This window comes from Pelophylax lessonae (genome assembly GCF_965119305.1).
Source record: "Pelophylax lessonae genome assembly, chromosome: 1".
NCBI lineage: Eukaryota > Metazoa > Chordata > Amphibia > Anura > Ranidae > Pelophylax > Pelophylax lessonae.
In genome coordinates, this window is record NC_138768.1 from 607,431,754 (window position 1) to 607,455,644 (window position 23,891).

General features: G+C 39.4%; 1 protein-coding gene across 1 annotated transcript in view; it reads right to left on the minus strand.

Moving 5' to 3' along the window:
• The window catches only part of GIMD1 (GIMAP family P-loop NTPase domain containing 1), a gene marked incomplete at both ends in the record, with an annotated part of 35,644 nt that extends 23,627 nt beyond the window's left edge, over positions 1–12,017 (minus strand). Inside the window, one exon of the mRNA XM_082243828.1 lies at positions 11,631–12,017. Within this exon, the coding sequence (XP_082099954.1) occupies positions 11,631–12,017 (387 nt within the window). The remainder of the gene's footprint in view (positions 1–11,630) is intronic.
• Between the last annotated feature and the right edge of the window lie 11,874 nt (positions 12,018–23,891).

The following is a 23,891-nucleotide window of genomic DNA, read 5'->3' on the forward strand; positions in this document are numbered from 1 at the left end:
GTAGTGCATTTGCACATCTTCCCCAGCAAGGAGCATTATCTCCAAGGGTTAGTGTGACGAGACCCTTGCTAGCCCTGTCCGCTCTCCCGACACTCCTCTGTTTCTAGTCAGTCAGCTTGCAGATCGCATCATCTGATGGTTCGGTCAACCAAGGATCCAGGATCCGAACTACAGCTATGTGCCGTTCGGAATCCATTAGAACAAAACACCAGGCAAGCTGTATGTAAGTTCAAACGGGAAGACCATTTATTGGAAGAACACAGCACACTTTATACAGAAAGTGGAATATCCATGCAAATGAGGGCTTGAAATGAGTCAACAGGGATTGGTCAGATAGCTTTGACCAATGCAAGGAGACAGAAGCCCCAGGGGGCAATCAATGTACACAATAGTCAGACACAGAACAATGGTTGTCTAACGAGCCCTGAATACACATTACTCTGTGTCAATACCTCCCTTAGCAGACAACAGGTGCGGTCATTAGCATTAGCCCACCTGACAATAGTTGAATGGGGAGCCACCCCAGACAGTCCGGCTCCTCAGAACTTCCTGGGATGACCATATTAGGATTGGGCTTCCTGCTCATAAACCTCATGGCAAAGGGAACAATTGACCTTGCTGACAAAAATGAAGCAATTCAACCCCTCACCCATCTGTCCTTAAATTCCAGTGATGGTGAACACCATCACAGTTAGAAAGGCTGGATTCATCTCTTTTTCATGGATAGTGTAGGACCCACTGATAATGGGGTACTTTGACGCAGTAGTGGGCTTGAGCACAATATGGCCATATGGTGGGACCAAATCCCCATTTTTATTTATGGATTGTCTTCAGATTTGGTAGTAATTTCTTTTGCATTTGCGCGCTATTCTTTTTTAATATACATGTCTTTTGGTTCATAGCTGCAGCAGCTTTAGAAATACATGGGTATGCTCCCCCAAAATTTTTTGCCTGTTTATTATGTATTCGGTCTGACCAGACCACCGAGGTTGAGCAACCCTCCCCACCCCCCACACACACCTGTACTCAATCAGTGTCCACCATCAAGTGGATATAGGAGGAGTCCCCTGGAGTGCATTTGCACGTCTTCCCCAGCAAGGAGCTTTATCTCCAAGGGTTAGAAAGGCTGGATTCATCTCTTTTTCATGGATAGTGTAGGACCCACTGATAATGGGGTACTTTGACGCAGTAGTGGGCTTGAGCACGATATGGCCATATGGTGGGACCAAATCCCCATTTTTATTTATGGATTGTCTTCAGATTTGGTAGTAATTTCTTTTGCATTTGCGCGATATTCTTTTTTAATATACATGTCTTTTGGTTCATAGCTGCAGCAGCTTTAGAAATGCATGGGTATGCTCCCCCAAAATTTTTTGCCTGTTTATTATGTATTCGGTCTGACCAGACCACCGGGGTTGAGCAACCCCACCCCACCCCCCACACACACCTGTACTCAATCAGTGTCCACCATCAAGTGGATATAGGAGGAGTCCCCTGGAGTGCATATGCACGTCTTCCCCAGCAAGGAGTATTATCTCCAAGGGTTAGAAAGGCTGGATTCATCTCTTTTTCATGGATAGTGTAGGACCCACTGATAATGGGGTACTTTGACGCAGTAGTGGGCTTGAGCACGATATGGCCATATGGTGGGACCAAATCCCCATTTTTATTTATGGATTGTCTTCAGATTTGGTAGTAATTTCTTTTGCATTTGCGCGCTATTCTTTTTTAATATACATGTCTTTTGGTTCATAGCTGCAGCAGCTTTAGAAATACATGGGTAAGCTCCCCCAAAATTTTTTGCCTGTTTATTATGTATTCGGTCTGACCAGACCACCGAGGTTGAGCAACCCCCCCTACCCCCCACACACACCTGTACTCAATCAGTGTCCACCATCAAGTGGATATAGGAGGAGTCCCCTGTAGTGCATTTGCACATCTTCCCCAGCAAGGAGTATTATCTCCAAGGGTTAGAAAGGCTGGATTCATCTCTTTTTCATGGATAGTGTAGGACCCACTGATAATGGGGTACTTTGACGCAGTAGTGGGCTTGAGCACGATATGGCCATATGGTGGGACCAAATACCCATTTTTATTTATGGATTGTCTTCAGATTTGGTAGTAATTTCTTTTGCATTTGCGCGCTATTCTTTTTTAATATACATGTCTTTTGGTTCATAGCTGCAGCAGCTTTAGAAATACATGGGTAAGCTCCCCCAAAATTTTTTGCCTGTTTATTATGTATTCGGTCTGACCAGACTATTGAGGTTGAGCAACCCTCCCCACCCCCCCACACACACACACCTGTACTCAATCAGTGTCCACCATCAAGTGGATATAGGAGGAGTCCCCTTGTAGTGCATTTGCACATCTCTCCCAGCAAGGAGTATTATCTCCAAGGGTTAGAAAGGCTGGATTCATCTCTTTTTCATGGATAGTGTAGGACCCACTGATAATGGGGTACTTTGACGCAGTAGTGGGTTTGAGCACGATATGGCCATATGGTGGGACCAAATCCCCATTTTTATTTATGGATTGTCTTCAGATTTGGTAGTAATTTCTTTTGCATTTGCGCGCTATTCTTTTTTAATATACATGTCTTTTGGTTCATAGCTGCAGCAGCTTTAGAAATACATGGGTATGCTCCCCCAAAATTTTTTGCCTGTTTATTATGTATTCGGTCTGACCAGACCACCGAGGTTGAGCAACCCCACCCCACACACACCTGTACTCAATCAGTGTCCACCATCAAGTGGATATAGGAGGAGTCCCCTGTAGTGCATTTGCACATCTTCCCCAGCAAGGAGCATTATTAGAAAGGCTGGATTCATCTCTTTTTCATGGATAGTGTAGGACCCACTGATAATGGGGTACTTTGACGCAGTAGTGGGCTTGAGCACGATATGGCCATATGGTGGGACCAAATCCCCATTTTTATTTATGGATTGTCTTCAGATTTGGTAGTAATTTCTTTTGCATTTGCGCGCTATTCTTTTTTAATATACATGTCTTTTGGTTCATAGCTGCAGCAGCTTTAGAAATACATGGGTATGCTCCCCCAAAATTTTTTGCCTGTTTATTTTGTCACATATACCTAGTGCAAACAGTTTGGACGGGAAACACATTAACCTTTCAATTTATCGTTAATTCAGCAGAAAATTGCAAAATTTGTCCTTTATTTTTTTGGGCTCAAAAACGGCACAACTGGTTAACGATTTGTGCCCATTAACTGGCCAAAAAACAAACAAACTGTCCAAATGACTGAATTTCGGCCAATTTTTCGTATAGTGTATGGTCACCATCAGTGTTAGCTGGATTTCAGTTTCAATTTGTTAGTGTATTTAAATCTACTACTAGTTTATCTAACACTCCCCTACCCCAGACTGACTGAGGGCTCAGAAGAAGAGGCAGGACCTCGAAATGCGTCAGCAAGTTTCTGTGGTCGTTTTTATCCATGATGTGATATGCCAGTATCAAGCACTTGTTTGTTTAATATAACTAAAAATCTTTTTACTAAGGATAATGCACCAGGCCGATGCACCCACTGTCTATTTTTTGTTCAAAGGTGCGCCTGTGCTCATTCATCCAGAGTAGGGGCACTCTAATACAGGAGGTGTTTTACTGGCCAGATCACCAGGGGAAGAAAAAGGGAAAAAAGCCTAAAAACAGAAATAATGCAGCTACTGCATCTAATGTTTGGTAAGCTGCAATATATATTTTGGGTTTTGGGAATACCGCTTTAAAGACAAATACACAGTCATAATGAAAAAAAAAAATGATGATGACATTACAACCAGGAGACAAAGTAAGAATGGATGGCACTTTAAACTGTTTATAAAGGCAAAAAGGTTTTTACCTTAATGCATTCTCTGTTTTAAAGTAAAAAAAGAAAACTTTCAAATTTTCTCTCCACAGTCCACCCTTAAACACTTACATGAGTGTAATCTTGATCCGTCCCTATTTTTCTCTCCTTTTAGGAGACTCAGCGACAGCGAGAGCAATTGGCCCCTGCTGCTGTCAATCAAATCCAATGAAACTGGAGTAAAGGGGCGGGCCAAGCCATGCTATGTGTGTCTATAGGTGCACGCAGCCTGGATCGGAATCAAAACTACTGCACTTAGAGGCGCCTTGTCTTTTTATCTTTATCACCTTGCAACCTTGTGTGTAGTTGTACTAATTTTCCCCGAGAGCTTTGTAAATGCAGTGAAGCTGTGCTGATTTCCATCATCCAGTCATGTGCAAGCAAAATGTAGTTTTTTTTTTTTTTTCCTTTGCACCTGTTTGGGTATTCCATACTGCATTTACTAAGCTTAACCACATTCACTAAATTCTGGGGAAAAAGTGCAACTGCACTTGCAAAGTGCATTGTTTGTTATCTTTAGTAAATCAACCGAATTGTGTCCTCGCTCCACACAACACCCTATCAACATAGCCTGCTGACTGCTTCCTGCTCTTTTAGAGTTTTCTCGCAGGTGGGTTAATCCTGAGGATTTAAAACTGCTTCTGTTTTTGTCCCCCTTAAAGAGACCACAACCCAAACAATGGTGACTACCATTCAGGAGCAATCCCCAGTGTCCTGTACAAACTGTACTAACATATACTGTATATATATATATTAGAAAATGCAATGGAATCTCCTAAAGAGAAACCCACAAACCTTTTAGCTCCTGAGATGGCCCTCCACATTATCTTGGTGGAGAAAAACTAAAGAGACTAACAAAACTTCATGACTATGTTTTGGCTTGATTATGATGTTGGAAGTGACAGATAGAGATGTACCAAACGGTTCGCCGGCGAACGGTTCCCGGCGAACTTCGAACGTTCGCGTTCGCCGCTGCGGGCGAACATATGCGATGTTCGGTCCGCCTCCTATACATCATCATTGAGGCAAACTTTGACCTTGAACATCACAGTCAGCAGACACATTCCAGGCCAATCAGCATACCTCCCTTCCACACCCTCCCACCTCCTATAAATAAGCAAGGGCAGCATCCATTTTAGATCATTTCTGTGTTACTGAGAGCAGGGAAAGTGCTGCTGTTATAGCTAGGGTCAGTTAGTCAGTGTTCCCGGTCTTGTTAGCCAGTGTTCTTGGTACACTCCTGCTGTAAGGACAGCACCCCAAAAAGCCCTTCCTAGGGCTGGTATTTGAGGGTTTTTTTGGATATATATATATATATATCTATTGTCCCCAAAAAGCCCTTTTGAGGGCTGGTATTTCTGTAATTTTTTTTGTTCTGTGATATATATATATATATATATATATATATATATATATATATATATATATCTATTGTCCCCAAAAGCCCTTTGAGGGCTGGTATTTGTGTAATTTTTTTTGTTCTGTGATATATATATATATATATATATATATATATATATATATATATATATTGTCCCCAAAAGCCCTTTTGAGGGCTGGTATTTGTGTAATTTTTTTGTTCTGTGATATATATATATATATATATATATATATATATCTATTGTCCCCAAAAGCCCTTTTTAGGGCTGGTATTTGTGTAATTTTTTTTGTTCTGTGATATATATCTATTGTCCCCAAAAGCCCTTTTGAGGGCTGGTATTTGTGTAATTTTTTTGTTCTGTGATATATATATATATATATATATATATATATATATATATATTGTCCCCAAAGCCCCTTTGAGGGCTGGTATTTGAGTATTTTTTTAATATATATATATATATATATATATATATATATATATATATATATATATATATATATATATATGTAGCATGTCCAGAACCAGAAAAAAAAGATCATATAGGTGTAAAAGGGGTTCCCACCATCCCTGCTCTACTGAAAAATTATCTTTTTTTTCTGGTTCTGGACATGCTACAGAGCTGAAACTTCACAGGTTCACTTTTTAGACCCCCTAGACACTAAATCACACAAAAAAAAGTTCTTAAAAATTGTCATTTTTGATAGAGAGTCAATTGTTGGAAAAAAAAAAAAAACTTAACAAAAAAAAATTTCTTTGGATTTATTGTCTGGGGGGTCTAAAAAGTGTACCTGTGAAGTTTCAGCTCTGCAGCATGTCAAGAACCAGGGAAAAAAGATCATATAGGTGTAAAAGGGGTTCCCACCATCCCTGCTCTACTGAAAAAATATCTTTTTTTCTGGTTCTGGACATGCTACAGAGCTGAAAAAAAGTTCTTAAAAATTGTCATTTTTGATAGAGAGCCAATTGTTGGAAAAAAAAAAACTTAACAAAAAAAAATTTCTTTGGATTTATTGTCTGGGGGGTCTAAAAAGTGTACCTGTGAAGTTTCAGCTCTGCAGCATGTCCAGAACCAGGAAAAAAAGATCATATAGGTGTAAAAGGGGTTCCCACCATCCCTGCTCTACTGAAAAATTATCTTTTTTTCTGGTTCTGGACATGCTACAGAGCTGAAACTTCACAGGTTCACTTTTTAGACCCCCTAGACACTAAATCACACAAAAAAAGTTCTTAAAAATTGTCATTTTTGATAGAGAGCCAATTATTGAAAAAAAAAAAAACTTAACAAAAAAAACATTTCTTTGGATTTATTGTCTGGGGGGGGGGGGGTGTCTAAAAAGTGTACCTGTGAAGTTTCAGCTCTGTAGCATGTCCAGAACCAGAAAAAAAATAGAATCAGGGTTAGGGCTAGGGTTAGGGTTAGGGTTAGGGCTAGGGTTAGGGTCAGGGCTAAGGTTAGGGTTATTTTTAGTGCTTAGGGTTAGAGTTAGAGGGGTAGGGGTAGGGCTACTAACTCTAACCCTAAGTATCTCACCGTAACCCTATCCCTAGCCCTAGCCCCTAACACTAAACCTAACCCTAACCCTCTAACCATAACCCTAACCCTCTAACCTTAACCCTAACCCTCTAAGCCTAGCCATAAAAATAACCCTAACCCTAACCCTAGCCCTAACCCTAGCCCTAACCCTAACCCTAGCCCTAACCCTAGCCCTAACCCTAGCCCTAACCCTAATTCGTATTTTTTTCTGGTTCCGGACATGCTACAGAGCTGAAACTTCACAGGTACACTTTTTAGACCCCCCAGATGCTAAATCCAAAGAAATTTTTTATTTTTATTTTTTTTTAATTTTTCCAATAATTGGCTCTCTATCAAAAAATTAAAATTTTTAAGAACTTTTTTTTGTGTGATATCTCTCCGGCCTGCCACAGTCCAGGTGTTTGTCCCCTTGAAACAACTTTTCCATTACTATTGTGGCCAGAAAGAGTCCCTGTGGGTTTTAAAATTCGCCTGCCTATTAAAGTCTATGGCGGTTCGCAATGTTCGCCGGTTCGCGAACATCCGCCGATGTTCGCGTTCGCCGTTCGCGAACAGCGAATTTTATGTTCGCGACATCACTAGTGACAGGTACTAGTTGTGGTAATGTACAGTATGGTGAAAAGGATGAGTTTATTGAATTGTGCTTCTACAATTGTAGGTATTGTAGGACTAGGTCACAACATCTATATTTTCAGCATTGTTGTGTGCGGTTGGAGTCTGCTAGAGTGTTTTTATCTTATGTGTTATTAGTAGTTTGTCCCCTTTCAGCAAAGAAAAGTTCCAATGTGTCCTCTTCCATGGATGACCAGAATTCATATCATTCAGATAATCTGTACAGGCTATAGTAATGCGCAAAATATTGAGACAATATGGAGCCTTATAATTAATCAGGTGGGGCATTGTAATATATATTACAAAGTTTCACAGCATGTCCTATGAGTCTTGAGTTCCTCAATCGCATCCTCTGCCTTTATACTGTTTGCAGCTTAAGGACTCCCAGCATCTGCAATTATAGTGAAAAACAGCAGCTAAAAGGCCAACTATTACATCATGTAGGGAGTATAATTAAGTAAAAGAAAGGAAATTCCAAATTGCAGATTACTGTAGATCCTTGATGAGTTTCTTTCCTGTTCTGCTGACCATATCTTTACCTTGTAAATACTTCCATGAAAGCATGTCTTTTCCAATAACTTTGTTGGAAATTGGAAGCAAAGTCCGCCATCATCCATCACTGCACTGCCGTCTGTAAACCCGAATGAGCTGAAAGCACCTTATTCCCCTCTCTAGAACTATGGTCAGTATTATAACACAGTAACATAAAGTAAATTATGTTCTACCAGTTGGAAATAAACATAATTATAAATGGCAGCTGTTAATATTTCGTACATCTATTATTCTCTTGTATCTTCCACTATTCAGGCTAAAAACATTCCTATAGCCTTGACATAGACAGGATGTTCTACTGAAATGTGTGCACTGAAAGAGTATTGCTATCACCATAGCAAAGCAGTTGCTTTGCCATATAAGATTTCAGAGTTCAGTTTACTTACCAAATTTGAAGGAAAGATCTTTTTTGGTCCCCAACCTCTTTGGCACCAGGGACCGTTTTCATGGCAGCCACTTTTTCCAGGGGCTGGGAGTGAGGGGGGGGGGGGTTGAATGAGTTTGCAGATGGGATAATGTTGGAGTCTGTCCTCAGCCCCCCTTCACACCACAAACCCCCTTTACAGCACAGTCTCCACTTTATATCAGTTTCCACAGCCCGCCTTTACATCATAGTTCCCCCTTTAAAACAGTCCCACAGTGCCCTCCATCCCTCTTCACATCACAGCCCTCCTTTACAGTGTCCCTTAAGGGCTCATGTACACTACAGCTTTTAAACTTGAGTTTAGGAGCTTTTGGCGTTTTTTTTGCCAAAGCTTCTAAACTCAACTCCATAAAATGTGTCCATTACAGTGCAGTCCCGTTTACATCACAGTGCCCCTTTACAGTTTAGTCCACTTTACAATAACTGTTCTGTAAAGGGGGCACTGTGAAATAACAGGGGTTGCACTTGTAAAGGGGGCACTGTGATATAAATGGGGACTGTTCTGTAAAGGGGGCACTGTGATATAAAGGAGACTGCACTGTAAAAGGGAACTGTAATGATTACAGTGCCCCTTTACAGTGCTGCCCCTTTATATCACAGAATCCATATGCATTACACTCAGTAGCCCTAGCAATCACAGCCTCCTCCATCACAGTGCCCCTGCAGTCTGCCCTCCTCCCTCTTCCTCTCTAACATCACTGCCCAATTCCAATCTGTGCCTCCCCTGCACAGGACTCCTACCTTTGGCAGGGCAATTTGTAATAGCCTTGCTTACCTCTTGATGTGTGGCCCGATCGTCAACAGGCTGTGGACTGGACCCGGTCCACAGCCCGGGGGATGGGGGACCCCTGCTGTAACATCTTTCCTTTACATTTGGGAAGTGAACCATTTTTCATTAGCTCTGGGATCTTATCCAGTATTATGTAGTGACTTACCTGATAGTCATCTGAAGTTCTGAGCTGTCAGATCACAATATACTATTGGTAGTGTTGAACAAGTAATTTATCTCTGACCTGTTAATAGCTTAAGCTTTGTTGTTCCAAAATATGGTTATAAAAGGCCAAGACAAAAGTGGGATCACTAAACCAAGAACGGCAATGCTACCTATTTTTATTTGAGTGGATCCAACCCTTGCAATTAAGCCCACAGGCTTTGTGGACCATTATGACATTTAACGTCCATTCACACGAGCCAGCGTTTTTTAACGCAGTGGCTGTTGTGCGCAGTGTCTCTGTGCTGCATCATTCCTTTTTTTAACAAACTTTATTGAAATGTCACACAGACATTTAATAAAGTTCAACTGGCTGCCATGCGGTACAAGGCAGTGCATCGCGCTGCGGTGAGTTAAAATAAGTAGTGCAGCGCACCGTGCCCACACACCACTGCAATGCAGTGGTGGGAATTAGGCACACAGGAGACAGGACATTTTGCCTTCTCATGCAGTGGGCTTGTGCTGGAATAACCTTTCAGCGCAGTCTCACCACATCTGGTGTGAATGGAGCCTTAGCTTTACTGATTATCATGTATCAATGTGCCAACACTAAGAACTTTATATTGTTCACAGCAGTGGCAGCCCGTCCATTGGGGGCACAGGGGCACCGCCCCCCATCCATGCGTCCGGCCCCCCAATCTACATGCAGGGCACCGGACGCATGGATTCCAATAGGGTTTTTTTTTTTGAAGCACGTGATTAGAGCCAGAGGCTCTAATAGGCTTCAAAAAAGGGTGGGCTCGGGGCGCAGAGCACTGCGCCCTGAGCCCACCCAGTTGTGTGACAATAGCGAATGAATTTTCGCTATTGCCACACTGATTCTCCTCCTGGCCAATCCGGAAGTAGGTCCTGAGACCCATTTCCCGATTGGCCGAAAGGAGAGGCCATGCTATTGGCCGAGGAGAAGGAGGGAGGAGACACAGGGGAAGCCCACGGAGGAGACTGAGGGGGAAGCCGCCGCCGCTGCCTGCCCACGGTAAGTGACCAGACAACAGGGGGGGGTAGGTGTGCGGGCTAGAACTGGTGCGGTCCGCCTGCCCCCTCCCCCGGCCCATGGAGCACCAGCCGTCACTGGTTCACAGCCACCATTCAGACTAAAACCTGCCCTAAAACTTGAAAGTTGGAATCTGAACACTTCATTCAGATTGGTGGTTTGATAGTAAAACCAGACATTCTTATTTTAAAGTTGGTGTCCTCAAAATGTCTATCTGATGTCTTCTCTAACACTATAAATTACAGACATGTGCTTACATTGCCTTTGCATCCCTAGACCCCAGCAGACTCCGAATCTAAAATGTGTGTACAGATAAATGATTATGAATTCCCTATTATTACTAGTATTATAAATCCAAAGGTACAACTTTCTATCTTTCTACTACATGCCTCATAAATATGATGTATCGGTATGAGGTCTACGGAATTAGTGACACTGTGTGGGCAATTCTTCTTTACTATATGATGTATCGGTATGAGGTCTATGGAATTAGTGACACTGTGTGGGCAATTCTTCTTTACTAAGGGCTCTCTCTTAAAAGTGATTGTAGTGACACTCATAGGATTAACATGACAGCTTTCATCTTTTTAACATCATGGAAATGTTCATAGCAGCACACGCTCCTACTGCATGTGGTTAGAGACATTCCAATCTGATGAAATGGCCCCAGAGATAAGTAAGGAATAGGGAGCTGTGGGAATCTGTGGCCAGGAAAAATATGAGTGATATAAGAATACGTGTGCATTTACATTATAATATTGAAATTCTCATTTAACACTAATGTTGTTTTAAGGTATAATATAATTTTCCAGTCATCTTGTGAACATCACCCTCTATGTTTTTGGAAAACCATTTAGGAATAACACCGTTACAACGTAAAAGGTCACGAATTTGATTTTCAAACACATCTAGCATTTTCCGTCTCTGTTTTAGCACCCTAATACCGTTTGACAGGGTGTATGTGAATAGTGTAACCTGGCCTGGCCTTACTGGGAATAAGTAAGGTAGAGCTCATATTAGCTGTTTCATCTGGCAGCAATTAATTTCATACAAGATTTTGAAACACGGACAAGGCAGATCTCTCGATAAGGGATTAAAGATAAAACTGCAAATCTGCAGGGCCTGGAAGTGGAATGTACAACAGCTACACATTTCCATGTCTCTATTCTTCAGTTTCTCAAAAGAATTGATAAAGACGTGCACACAAAACAGACAGGAGAGAGGATTGCTCACCCTTAGAAAGTGATAGAAATTACTCATCTCATTACAAGAATTACCTCGGCTAATTTGACAGTGTGCTGGTTATCTTCTTCGCAGAGTGGAATGTCTGCCCTTAGGACAAGTAGGGCCATATGTAACCCCTGCGAAAAGTACTGTGAGAGGGCTTTTCTCACTCTCCTCTTCACCTCGTCCTGGCTCAGGCTGCTGTGAGGGATACCAGGTGTGTCTAGCACCTGCAATTTAAGGCCCAGCTCCCTCCCCATCCGACGAACAAAATTGGGCATCCGTATTCTGCACAGTCGGCAGTCTTTGGTCACAGAGTGTGGGAAAAACTTGCTCTCAAATTCATAACTTCCCAGCAGGCTGTTTCCGAGAGAACTTTTACCACATTTCGTCTTTCCCAGTAGAAGCAGATTAATGGTGATCTCATTATTACCCTCCATTCCTTCTCTGTCAAAATAGAGTAATCACAGGACAGATGTTAATATCAGCAACTTCGGGATTTATGGCTTGCAGGTTATATCCAAAGAACACCTATAAACAACCAGATTCATGCCAAGCTGTTAGATGTAAGACTCTAGGTCATAACAACGCTGCATCCTGAGGACATGTGAAGACTATTTTATGATGCTCTTCAAAAACAATGTAAAATATATATAGGTCCCCATGCTGCCCCACATTTTACAGCCCAATTCCCACTGTGATTAGAGAGCATACATTGCCTATGATGAAAAGTGGATATACTATGCTGTGCAGTGTGAGCAAAAGAATAACAGAATATGAAATTGTAATCTTATTACATTTTACCATATCCTAGTATGTGGACATACTTGAATGTTATGTGTATTATATAGTGGTGTTTTTACCAAGACATTATGCTTAATAAAAGCAGAATTAGTTCTAGCATATACCAAACAAACACTAACAAAGTGCCTCACTTGCATATTGTAAAATATGTTAGCAAAATTAAAGCATTAAATAAAAAAAATATATATACTGTATATATACTGTATATTGCAGCATATCAATTTTAGATGTGGTGGTTGCATTTGTTTTCTTTTTTTCATCTTTTATTCATTTTCTATTTATTTTATCCCAAAAGGAAAAACAATATGTTGCTGTAACTACTTATAAAGTGTTAGCAGAAGTTCAGCTTTAATTTGCCAGTCAAGTCAATATAAATCTAAAGTCCATCTAAATCTGCTAGTGCATCTGACACCACCTTCTCCCCAGGATGACAATGGTACTCTCCAAGGGTGTCTCCATTGCTCCTCAATCCAGAGTGGAGACACCCTAGACAAGAAGTGTGTTACTGACTGGATCGCCAGGTAAAAAAAAAAAAAAAAAAAGGCTTAAACAGAAAACGAATGCAGCGGAAGGTAAGCTTCAAATATATATTCTGTATATATATATATATATATATATATATATACTCACACATATACACACACACACACATATATATATATATATATATATATATATATATACACACACAAATACACACACACATATATATATATATATATATATATATATATATATATATATATATATATATATACATACACTGTATACTGTGTATATATATATATATATATATATATATATATATATATATATTTTTTTTTTTTTTTTTTTATTTAGACCTTTGTATCCTCCTGATTGAATTAGGGGTTTCACTTTCATCCCACCCCTCCTCCTTTTTTCCCTACCCCTTCCTCCCCCATCCCCCCTCTTTTCTTTCTTTTCATTCCCCTATTGTACAGTATGTTATTTCAACATCCATTGTGTTATCTTATGATATGTTATGTTTATTATAACACTGTTTTGTTTCATTTCCCTGCCAATACTGTGAACCTTTAATTTTTTCTGTTATTTATTTATTCATCTTACTGTTCTTGTTGAACATGCTTTTATATGTTTTCCTTGCATTGTAAACTTTAAAATTCAAAATTTTAAAATTAAAGAATGTATAAAAAAAAAAGAATGAAAAGGAAGGCCCAAACATATGGGCATGCGGTTATCCTCCCTCATTAAAAGAAAAAAAAAAAAAAAGAAAATTCCTCAGGAATCAAGGTACTATTCGTTTAAATATTTAAAATAGGGCCTAGGCGGGAAAAACAAGGTTTAGATGGGAGGAAAAAGTATCACGAGCCCTTTGGAATATTCGGGAAGGTCACATAAAACTAAGGAAAGTTCTGTAAAAGTGGGGCTCATTATATAAAGGAGCCTCCCCTGTGAGTCTGCTGCCAGTGTGTCTGTGTCGGTGAGGCAAGCTTCCCAACTCCCCTCCCTTGTCGCACGCCACATTATGTGGTTTGTCACCCTTTTTATTAAAAGGGGGGACTAGTAGTTATGATTTATGCTATTGGTGCTCGAGTCCTTTATCACTCAGCAAATTTGGATTTGCAGTTAATAAAAGTTGTACCTTTAATTATTAATAATTGATCATCAGTATGATGTCGGTATTTATTGATATTTATTTACACCAATAAACGTGCCGAGGCCAAAACGTTGTCATCAATTGTGTCTGTGTTTATATTTATTTAGAATTTAGGCTAGTATTCAGGAAAGAGAGTAGGTGCGGCCTGCATTACCATTAATTCACCAAGAGCCTGTTTTGGTGGGCTTTGGATGTTTCAAAAACCATAAAGTTCCGGCGCTAAACCATACCAGTACATATCCTATAGGAGTAGCCCTGTAGGAATAACACCAGTGATGTTAAACAGTACTTAGCTTGGATAGAACATGCACACATGTGGTTATTGTGTATTTTTAATCATGGATTTACATAAAGAATGATTGTGCAATTTTACAAGAAACTGTCTTATGGGTTTACAAACACATTGTGATACTGTGGTATACGTTTGGAACTTATATATCAAGTTCAGCGACATTACCCTTTATAAAGCCCAAAAACTTGTTTGGAAATTTGGATCAAGATTTGGTTTGTTTCAAACCAATTTTCCATTCCTATACAAGTCTATGCGAACAAACCCACTTGCATCAGGACAGATGCTGGTTAGATAGAGGTCAATTCAAAGTCAAATGCACCTGTCAGTGCTGCCAGTGCTGAGTTCAAGGTTCTTGCCACTAACAGAAACATAGGCAGGGGGTCATTTTTGTTTAATGAAAGTATAAGAAATATTAATTTTAAAGGAACTGACTTGATTCACATCATACTGCTCATTAAATTCATGCATCAGTCTGCAGCCCATATCTGTTTGATAAAGCACACCAATAGTGGGCTTATCTAAAGTGGAAGTGAAACTTACAGTGATTCATAGTAACCAGCCAAAATCATCTTCATAACTAGATTAACTTGGAAGGCAAGGGTTATTACACGTTGTACTTCCATTTTAAATAAGCCCACAATATACCATAAGTAATATCTGAATAAAGGAGCTACTTTATTAAAAGGTTAGTTCCCCCTTACCAAAAAACTGCCTTCAGATAAGGGGCATCTGTAGATTAAAACACACTGTGTAGCTCTGACTAACTTTGAAGTATGTGGTTGCTAAAGGTGTAGGACAATTATGTACTTCATGAAGCCTGACTGAATACTTCCAAGACTTTACCAGGAAGTTGCGAAGTGAGGCCAAGTTGTTACTGCTCTTCTTTACCACAAGAATGAGCTCTCAATCTGCATCAGGATAGAGAAAGAGCATGTGAGGGAGTCTGAATCAGAGAAAGAGCTTACTCATGTGATGGTGGAGGTGAGCAGTAAAGACTAGGCCTCACTTAGCATTGTTCTAGCAATGCCCTGGGAGTATTCCAGTTAGGCTTTGGGAGGTATGTCAATTGTCTAAACCTATAGCAAGGCCATTATTTTACTGTAGTCAGAGCTGCACAATTTGTTTTTCTCTACAGGTACCCCTTACCGGCATAGGCAGTTTTTTTTGTAAAGGTGAACTAACACTGTAATGTTTACTATTAGATGTCAATGCATACAGGGGTCCAAGGCAGTAAAAAAAAAAAAAATGTTCCTAATCAGTATTAGCCCAAAAATCAGTACACAAATGCATTAAGCAGCTGTCTGCAAAAAAAAAAAAAAAAAAAATACAATCTAATATCTATTATGTTATGGTTCGGGTTGGAGTATTCTAATACTTAAATTATAAACTTAAAAACTAGGCTATTAGCAGCTGCTTCCACCCATACTAGAAATCATATTTGCATATACATACACTCAGCTAGAAAGGCAAAATACATTTCTTTTTTTTTTTTTCCAAAAAATACATTTCTAATAATTAGTGCATGTGATGTATTTAGGATCTACTGTACATAAAATTTAAAAAAAAGGTTTAGTTCTGTCTGCTTACCGTGTGCCTTGAACAGTGTGAGATGTAGAGAGTGAACTTTAGCACAAGGATGATGCTATCCCTGGTACCATACTCAGGGGAGTACAGAATCTTTGTATTGGTTAATGTGTTACAAAGGGATCAAAGTTTAATGAAGATAAGTATGCATATGTACAGCAGACACTGAATTTCTCAACCCACTCCTCACGACTGTCAATAGACAATTCAATATAATTTTCCTTCACACAGCTAATATTATACCATAATTTACTTAACATGATATCTATTCCGTAAATGTTATAGTGATTGGCTTTATCAAACACCCATGTCTTTTTGCCAAGTAAGCTCCATAAACTCTTTTACTATTGTTTACTAAATGCTTAAATCATTTTTATTGTTGATTAGTTTATTTTTTTAAGTTATTCTTTATATTCGTTTTGATTTTTGTTGCTATTTTGGACTTGTTGGTAATTTGGCATCAAAACTGAATCATTTTGTGTCTGGATTTTGGTTTCAAAGACAACTCACAAGAGTCTCTGCTGCTTAAATAAAAACCAGTAATTTTCTCTTTTTCCTCTTTCTCACAAACAATGTTTAGGCCATGGGAAGATGAGCCTCTGCAATAATAATTATGTTCAGTGGGTGGGTTTAAAGAGACATTGTTAGCCACATATGCCTTGGGCAATAGAATCTAAATGCAGCCTTGAAGGTTATTGATAATCCTTTACGTCTGCTTTTCCTTTTACTTTTTCATGGTTCATTTCATTTGGAACATCATATGTGAAAATTCTCTGTAAAACATAATAAAAGCCTTGGTCATTTTTTTATTTCTAAAAGTAAAACCATATAAAGTTTAAAACAGATAAGCATATGTTTTCAATAGACATACAATATACAGTATCTCTCAAAAGTGTGTACACCCCTGACATTTTTGTAAATATTTTATTACATTTTTTCATGTGGCAAAACTGAAGAAATTACACTTTGCTACAATGTAAAGTAGCGAGTGTACCGCTTGTATAACAGTGTAAATTTGCTGTTCCCTCAAAATAACTCAACACACAGCCATTAATGGCTAAACCACTGGCAAAAAAGTGAGTACCCCCCTAAATGAAAATGCCCAAATTGGGCCCAATTAGTAATTTTCCTTCCCCGGTGTCATGTGACTCACTAGTGTTACAATGTCTCAGGTGTGAATGGGGAGCAGGTGCGTTAAATTTGGTGTTATCGCTCTCACTCTCTCATACTGGTCACTGGAAGTTCAACATGGCACCTCATGGCAAAGAACTCTCTGAGAATCCGAAAAAACGAATTTTTGCTCTACATAAAGATTGCCTACGCTATAAGAAGATTGCCAAGACCCTGAAACTGAGCTGCAACACAGAGACCATACAGCAGTTTAACAGAACAGGTTCCACTCAGAACAGGCCTCGCCATGGTCAACCAAAGAAGTTGAGTGCATGTGCTCAGCATCATATCCAGAGGTTGTCTTTGGGAAATAGATGTACCAGTGCTGCCAGCATTGCTGCAGAGGCTGAAGGGGTTGGGGGTCAGCCTGTCAGTGCTCAGACCATACACCACACACTGCATCAAATTGGTCTGCATGGCTATCATCCCAGAAGGAAGCCTCTTCTAAAGATGATGCATAAGAAAGCCCACAAACTGTTTTCTGAAGACAAGCAGACTAAGGACAAGGATTACTGGAACCATGTCCTGTGGTCTTATGAGACCAAGAAAAACGTATTTGGTTCAGATGGTGTCAAGCGTGTGTGGCGGCAGCCAGGTAAAGAGTACAAAGACAAATGTGTCTTGCCTACAGTCTGGCATGGTGGTGGGAGTGTCATGGTCCGGGGCTGCATGAGTCCTGCCTTCACTGGGGAGCTACAGTTCATTGTGGGAACCATGAATGCCAACATGTACTGTGACATACTGAAGCAGAGCATGATCCCCTCCCTTCAGAGACTGGGCCACAGGGCAGTATTCCAACATGATAATGACCCCAAACACACCTTTCAAGATGACCACTGCCTTGCTAAAGAAGATGAGGGTAAAGGTGATGGACTGGCCAAGCATGTCTCCAGATCTAAACCCTATTGATCATCTGTGGGACATCCTCAAACAGAAGGTGGAGGAGCGTAAGGTCTCTAACATCCACCAGCTCTGTGATGTCATCATGGAGAAGTGGAAGAGGTAGAAACCTGTGAACTCCATGCCCAAGAGGGCTAAGGCAGTGCTGGAAAATAATGGTGGCCACACAAAATATTGACTCTTTGGGCCCAATTTGGACATTTTCACTTAGGGGTGTACTCACTTTTGTTGCCAGCGGTTTAGAGAATAATAGCTGTGTGTTGAGTTATTTTGAGGGGACAGCAAATTGACACTGTTATACAAGCTGTACACTCACTACTTTACATTGTATCAAAGTGTTATTTCTTCAGTGTTGTCACATGAAAAGATATAATAAAATATTTACAAAAATGTGAGGGGTGTAATCACTTTGTGAGATACTGTACATATATGTGTGTACATATATGTGTGTAGGTTCGTTCTGTGAAAGTTGATTTTGGTTTGCAATCAGCAGACAAAAAAAAGGCAATGTGTTCTATGTTTGTGAGTGTTAGTTTTTAATAATGGCGCTACTATAGATAAAAAGTATAACTTTTATTTTATTATTCATTCCATTTAAAATTATGCTAAAATTATCATGCTTGTGCAAAGCATGGCAAAGTTATTTAATTATTTACAAATAAAAAAAGGCTTTTTTCTAATTTTGCATTGTGTTACACTGAACAAGTGAGCAAAAAAATTAATAAAAGTTTAACTATTAATGGTTAGAAAAATAGAAAAAAAAATCAGTAGAAACAATAGTTTAAAGGAGGGAAGAGAAGGAAGGCGTTGATTCAAGGGCCGATTAGGGTTAATTAAAGTTAAATAGGGACACATTTTCTAAAAAAAAAAAAACTTCTTGTGTTTGTGTCAGGTTGCTTCAATTGACATCAAATGTAGATCAGAGCTTTGATTTGCAGATAAATAAAACCAATCAGGTACAAAAGTAATACTGCTATTTTGTATTTCTCTATCTTGCACCCGAACAGTGTTTATAAGTGTTCCATCAGATAGTCTTTTAGTTGACAGCAGCAGCTAATACAGCTGCAGTATTTACACAGCAACTCCAGACTGTCATTTTGACAGTCGGGTAAAGCCAGCAAGTGCAAGGAGAAAAGTGGCGGAGGAGCAGAAGGACAGAATGTTCTACACCCGTGCTGTGTACATTTTTTTTTTTTGTGCAGGTGTAGGACATTAGTTGTCCACAACTGAATATTTAATCAATTTGAAAAAAAAATATTCCTTCCCTATATTTATACCCAGTTTCAAATAATTGTGCTGCATGCTCTGGATGAAATGTACTGCATGAGTGTCAAACACTCACATAAGTGGGTAAAATGACATATAAAACATTAGCAGTTGCAATCCTATGAAAATATCCTTATCCTGATAATTTATATCTTTTCAAACCTAACTTGACCTTGTCCTATTGTTATGCTAACAATTTATGCAAACATTTGCATGGCAATGTAATGTCGAAGAGGGAAAGGCACTCTCTTATATTAAAACACAAAGCTTTCACTTTGAGCTTTACCATTCTACTGCACTTATATGATATACGTTTTGTCAATTATATTTTGGGGAATCTGGGGATGTGCAAATTATGTACTGGTTGTGCTGGGAAAACTTAAAAGGAAATGCATATTTCCCCTATTTCTTCATTGTTTCTAACTAAAACCTAGGATAGGATATTTACATCCAAACCTACTACCAAGTTAAAGCCCTATGTGCCCCCACCAAAAAAAGATGTATAATATGTTAGTGCAAACGCGGAAATGGGCAGGATGTGAAATTCGTCTCGGCCTCTCCTCCTTGGGTTCCACCATTATGGTTCCCACGCAGATGTACTGGTGGGCTCTGCCTAGCCTTCGGGTCCTGGCAGGGCACATGGAGTAGGTGATTTGCGCTGCACATTTAAAGACAGAGACGTTTTCAAACTTTCCAGGTTGCAGTCTTTGAGTGGTAAACTCAGCTTGTGCTCTTTCAGTATCTGAGCCCAGCAGAACATCTGCGCATACACAGGGGGCATGAAGACATTTCTGTCTAGGAATTCAATTCTGGATGTGCTGCTTTGCAGCATAAATAAAGCTTTTTAGAAAAAATATATTCCATTTGTGAGAGAGGGAAGGAGGAGACAACAGGGGAGCCCAACATTCTGTAAAGGGTGAAGATCTCCTATAGGATGGGTTAAAATGTATATAACAAAGAACTTCTCCTATTTGGTCTGTTAAATAAAATATATCATTAAATATGTTTTGTTATATCAAATATTTGGTGGGAGGTATTGTCACCTTATAATCATTAATCAAAAAAAAAGTACCCACATGCCCCCACTAAGAGATGACTGATGGAAATGGGGATTTTAAAGTGCACAAATCACAACACAAAAATAGAAAAAATAAACATAAACTCATATTTTTATTTACCAGAATAAAAAGTACATCGTCTTATAAAATTGTATACAATTGAATGAGCAGGAAAATTAAGAGCAGGTGGATTGACGTGTTTCACTCAGCAAGAGCTTCTACAGGATCCACTTCATTTGTCAATCTTTATGATAACATAGCTGATAAATATTTTATCCTTTTACCTGTTTATCAGCTATGCAGCTGCCACATGTAAAGGACTGCTAAGCTGTAATATATTTCAATTTTTGTTCTTAGATTTACTTACACTTTAAACATGAATTCTATGTCAAAAGCCATGTGACAAATGCATCACATGGCTTTTGACATAGACAGTTTGTTACTGCTGACTTCCTTTTCAATGAAAGAATGTTATTAGTGTAATTGCCATTTGTATGCATTTTTGGTAGCTGTCCAATGAGCTCCATTTAAAAAAAATATTCAACTTTCTAACATTTTTTGAAATAGATTTATATTTTTAGCTTCAAGAAAAACGTCTAATAATTTGCTACACAGAAAGATTGTGATATATAATTCTTGAAACTTTGGAGTTTCATCTTTCTATATGAACATTATCACTTGCACAGGTTATAATTGTGCAAAATGTTGTTCTGGTAGAAAGAAAAGCAGAATGATCAGGAAAAGCTTTTCCTTATTGATCCAAGATATGATATCACTTTATAATCCACGCACTGACATATGTGTAATACAAATTCTACCATGTGGATATTTAAGCAAACATTTAGCAGATGCTAAGGCTCAATAGACAAACATTCTGGATAAAGCATACTTAATTTTTTTTGTTTTTTTTGTAATATTCAATTTTATCACTGTTTTTTTTATGTTTACTGTACTCTATTTACTTGTAGAAAACTGGTCACACCTGGGCTTTTGAAACAATAAGGATTTACAAAAACTGGAGCATGCAAAATTTGGTGTAGCTCTGCAAAAAACTCAATTAGCTTCCAGGTTTTATTGTCAACATTTAGTTGAACAAGCTGAAGTTAGAAGACTACCATGGACAGCTGCACCAGATTTTGGGTGCTTCAGTTTCAGTAAATCTCCCCCAATATCAACAATCAGCGCTGAAGTGTTTTTAAAAGCCACAACCTTTTTTTTTTGGATAGAGTAGGGAGATGTTAGAACCTCTGAGAGTTTTTTTTGTGTCCCATTGGGAAGATTTTTCTTTACTTTCTCTCCTCTATAAACATCAGGAAGTGAGAGAAAACATTTACAAAGCAAAGGAATCCCTCTTTAGACAGTTGTCCTAGTAACAAGTGCCACTATTGACAGAATGCCCCTCTTTTCCTTTTTCTGGTAAAAACTTACAAATAAAGGGGAAAATCACCCCAGTGGGGACACAGACAGCAATAAAAATCTCATGGGGTATTAACCATTTTTTACTCCAAAGTTAAAAAACAGTTTTGGCTCTACATAAACTTTAAATTACAGTAATATGATTGGGCAATGATATTATATATTTACATTTTAACACATATTTTCCTCTGTTTTTACTTTACTAAATTTGAGTCTATAAATTTAGTTTGAGTATCAGGAGGTCATTTGAGGAAAGTTGCGCCTTCTCAACTGCTTGACCCCGCATACTGCCTTCAAAGACCTGATAGCGCATAGCAATACTATATAAGACTACCCTGTAGGTATTTAAATCCTTCTTTCTAACTATTGGGTTATACCCCAATTAGCCCTGACCGGTCACAACGCTACAAAACCTCTGAAGGTATGCTGTAACATCTGGCACCAAGCCGCCAGTAGCAGATCCTTTAAGTCCTGTTATTTGTGAGGTGTGAGGCCCCATGGACCAGACTTGTTTTTCAAGAACATCCCACAGATGCTAAATGGATTGGAATCTGGAGAATTTTGAGGTCAAGACAGCACCTTGAACTCAATGTTGTGTTCCTCAAACCATTAACCACCAGCCCCAGAAGATTTGGCTGCTCAAAGACCAGGCCCTATTTTGCGATTCGGCACTGCATGATTTTAACGGACAATTGCGCGGTCGTGCGACACTGTACCCAAATGAAATTGACGTCTTTTTTTCCCACAAACAGAGCTTTCTTTTGGTGGTATTTTATCACCTGCGCCATTTTTATTTTTTGCGCTACAAACAAAAAAAAGAGCGACAATTATGAAAAAATAATAATATTTTTCACATTTTCAAAAAAAAAAAAATGTAAAAATATAAATTTTTTAACATTTTAGGCCAATTTGTTTTCTGCTACATATTTTTTGGTATAAAAAAACCCCGCAAGAAGTGCATTTTGATTGGTTGCGCAAAAGTTATTGCGTTTATTAACTACGGGAAAGATTTATGTAATTTTTATTGTTTTTTTTAACTAGTAACAGCGGCGATCTGCGATTTTTTTTTGCGGGACTGCGACATTGCATCAGACCCCTGACTGACATTTTCGACACTTTTGGGGGTACCAGTGACATTACTACAGTAATCAGTGCTATAAATATGCACTGTTACTGTAAAAATGACACTGGCAGGGAAGGGGTTAAATTTATTGGTGATCAAGGGGTTAAGTGTTTCCCTAGGGGCGTGATTCTAACTGTTAGGGGGCGTGGCTAATTAAGTAACCACAGAGACATGCGATCCTATATAGCAGGATCGCATAGCCTCTGTGCCTACTTCAGGGAGAATGACAGACGGCTGTGTTTACATCAGCCGTCTGTCTTTCTCCCTCTCCTGCGGGAGATCGCGAGTGGCCGGCGGCCATTGGAGCCGCCGGTCACATGCGCTGGCTAGGCAGGGAACGAATGGGGGCGGAAGCGCGCCGGCGGCGGCGCGCGCTCACCCCCACCAGGCTCTTTGGCAAGCGATGTAGTACTACGTCACTTTGCCTGTAAGCGGCTGCATGCCGCCGTAAATATACAGGAGGCAGTTGGCAAGTGGTTAATGAACGGTTTTTGCAGGGAGCATTATCCTGCTGATCGAGGCCACGGACATCAGAGAACACCGGTCTACTTGAAGTGGTGTACTTGGTCAGCAACAGTTTTTTAGGTAGGTGGTTTACATGAAGGTAACATCTACATGAATGGCAGGACTAAGGTTTCCCAGCAGAATATTGTACAAAGCATCACACTGCCTCTGTTGACTTGCCTTCTTACCATACTGCATCCTGGTGCCATCTCTTCTCCCGGTACACACACATTCGGCCATCCAATTAATGTAAAAAAAAACACGATTAATCAGACCAGGCCACCTTCTTCTATTGCTCCATGATCTAGTTCTGATTCTTTCGTGCCCATTGTAAGTGCTTTTGACTGTAGACATGAGTCAGCATGTGCATCCTGACTGGTCAGTGGCTACACAGCCCCATACACAACACACTGTAATACTAATTTTTCTCTGCTTTCAACACATCGACTTCATAGACAACATGTTTATTTGCTGCCTAATATATCCCACCGACTTTCAGATGATTGTAACAAGATAATCAATGTTAATCACTTTACCTGTTAGTGAGTTTAATGTTAT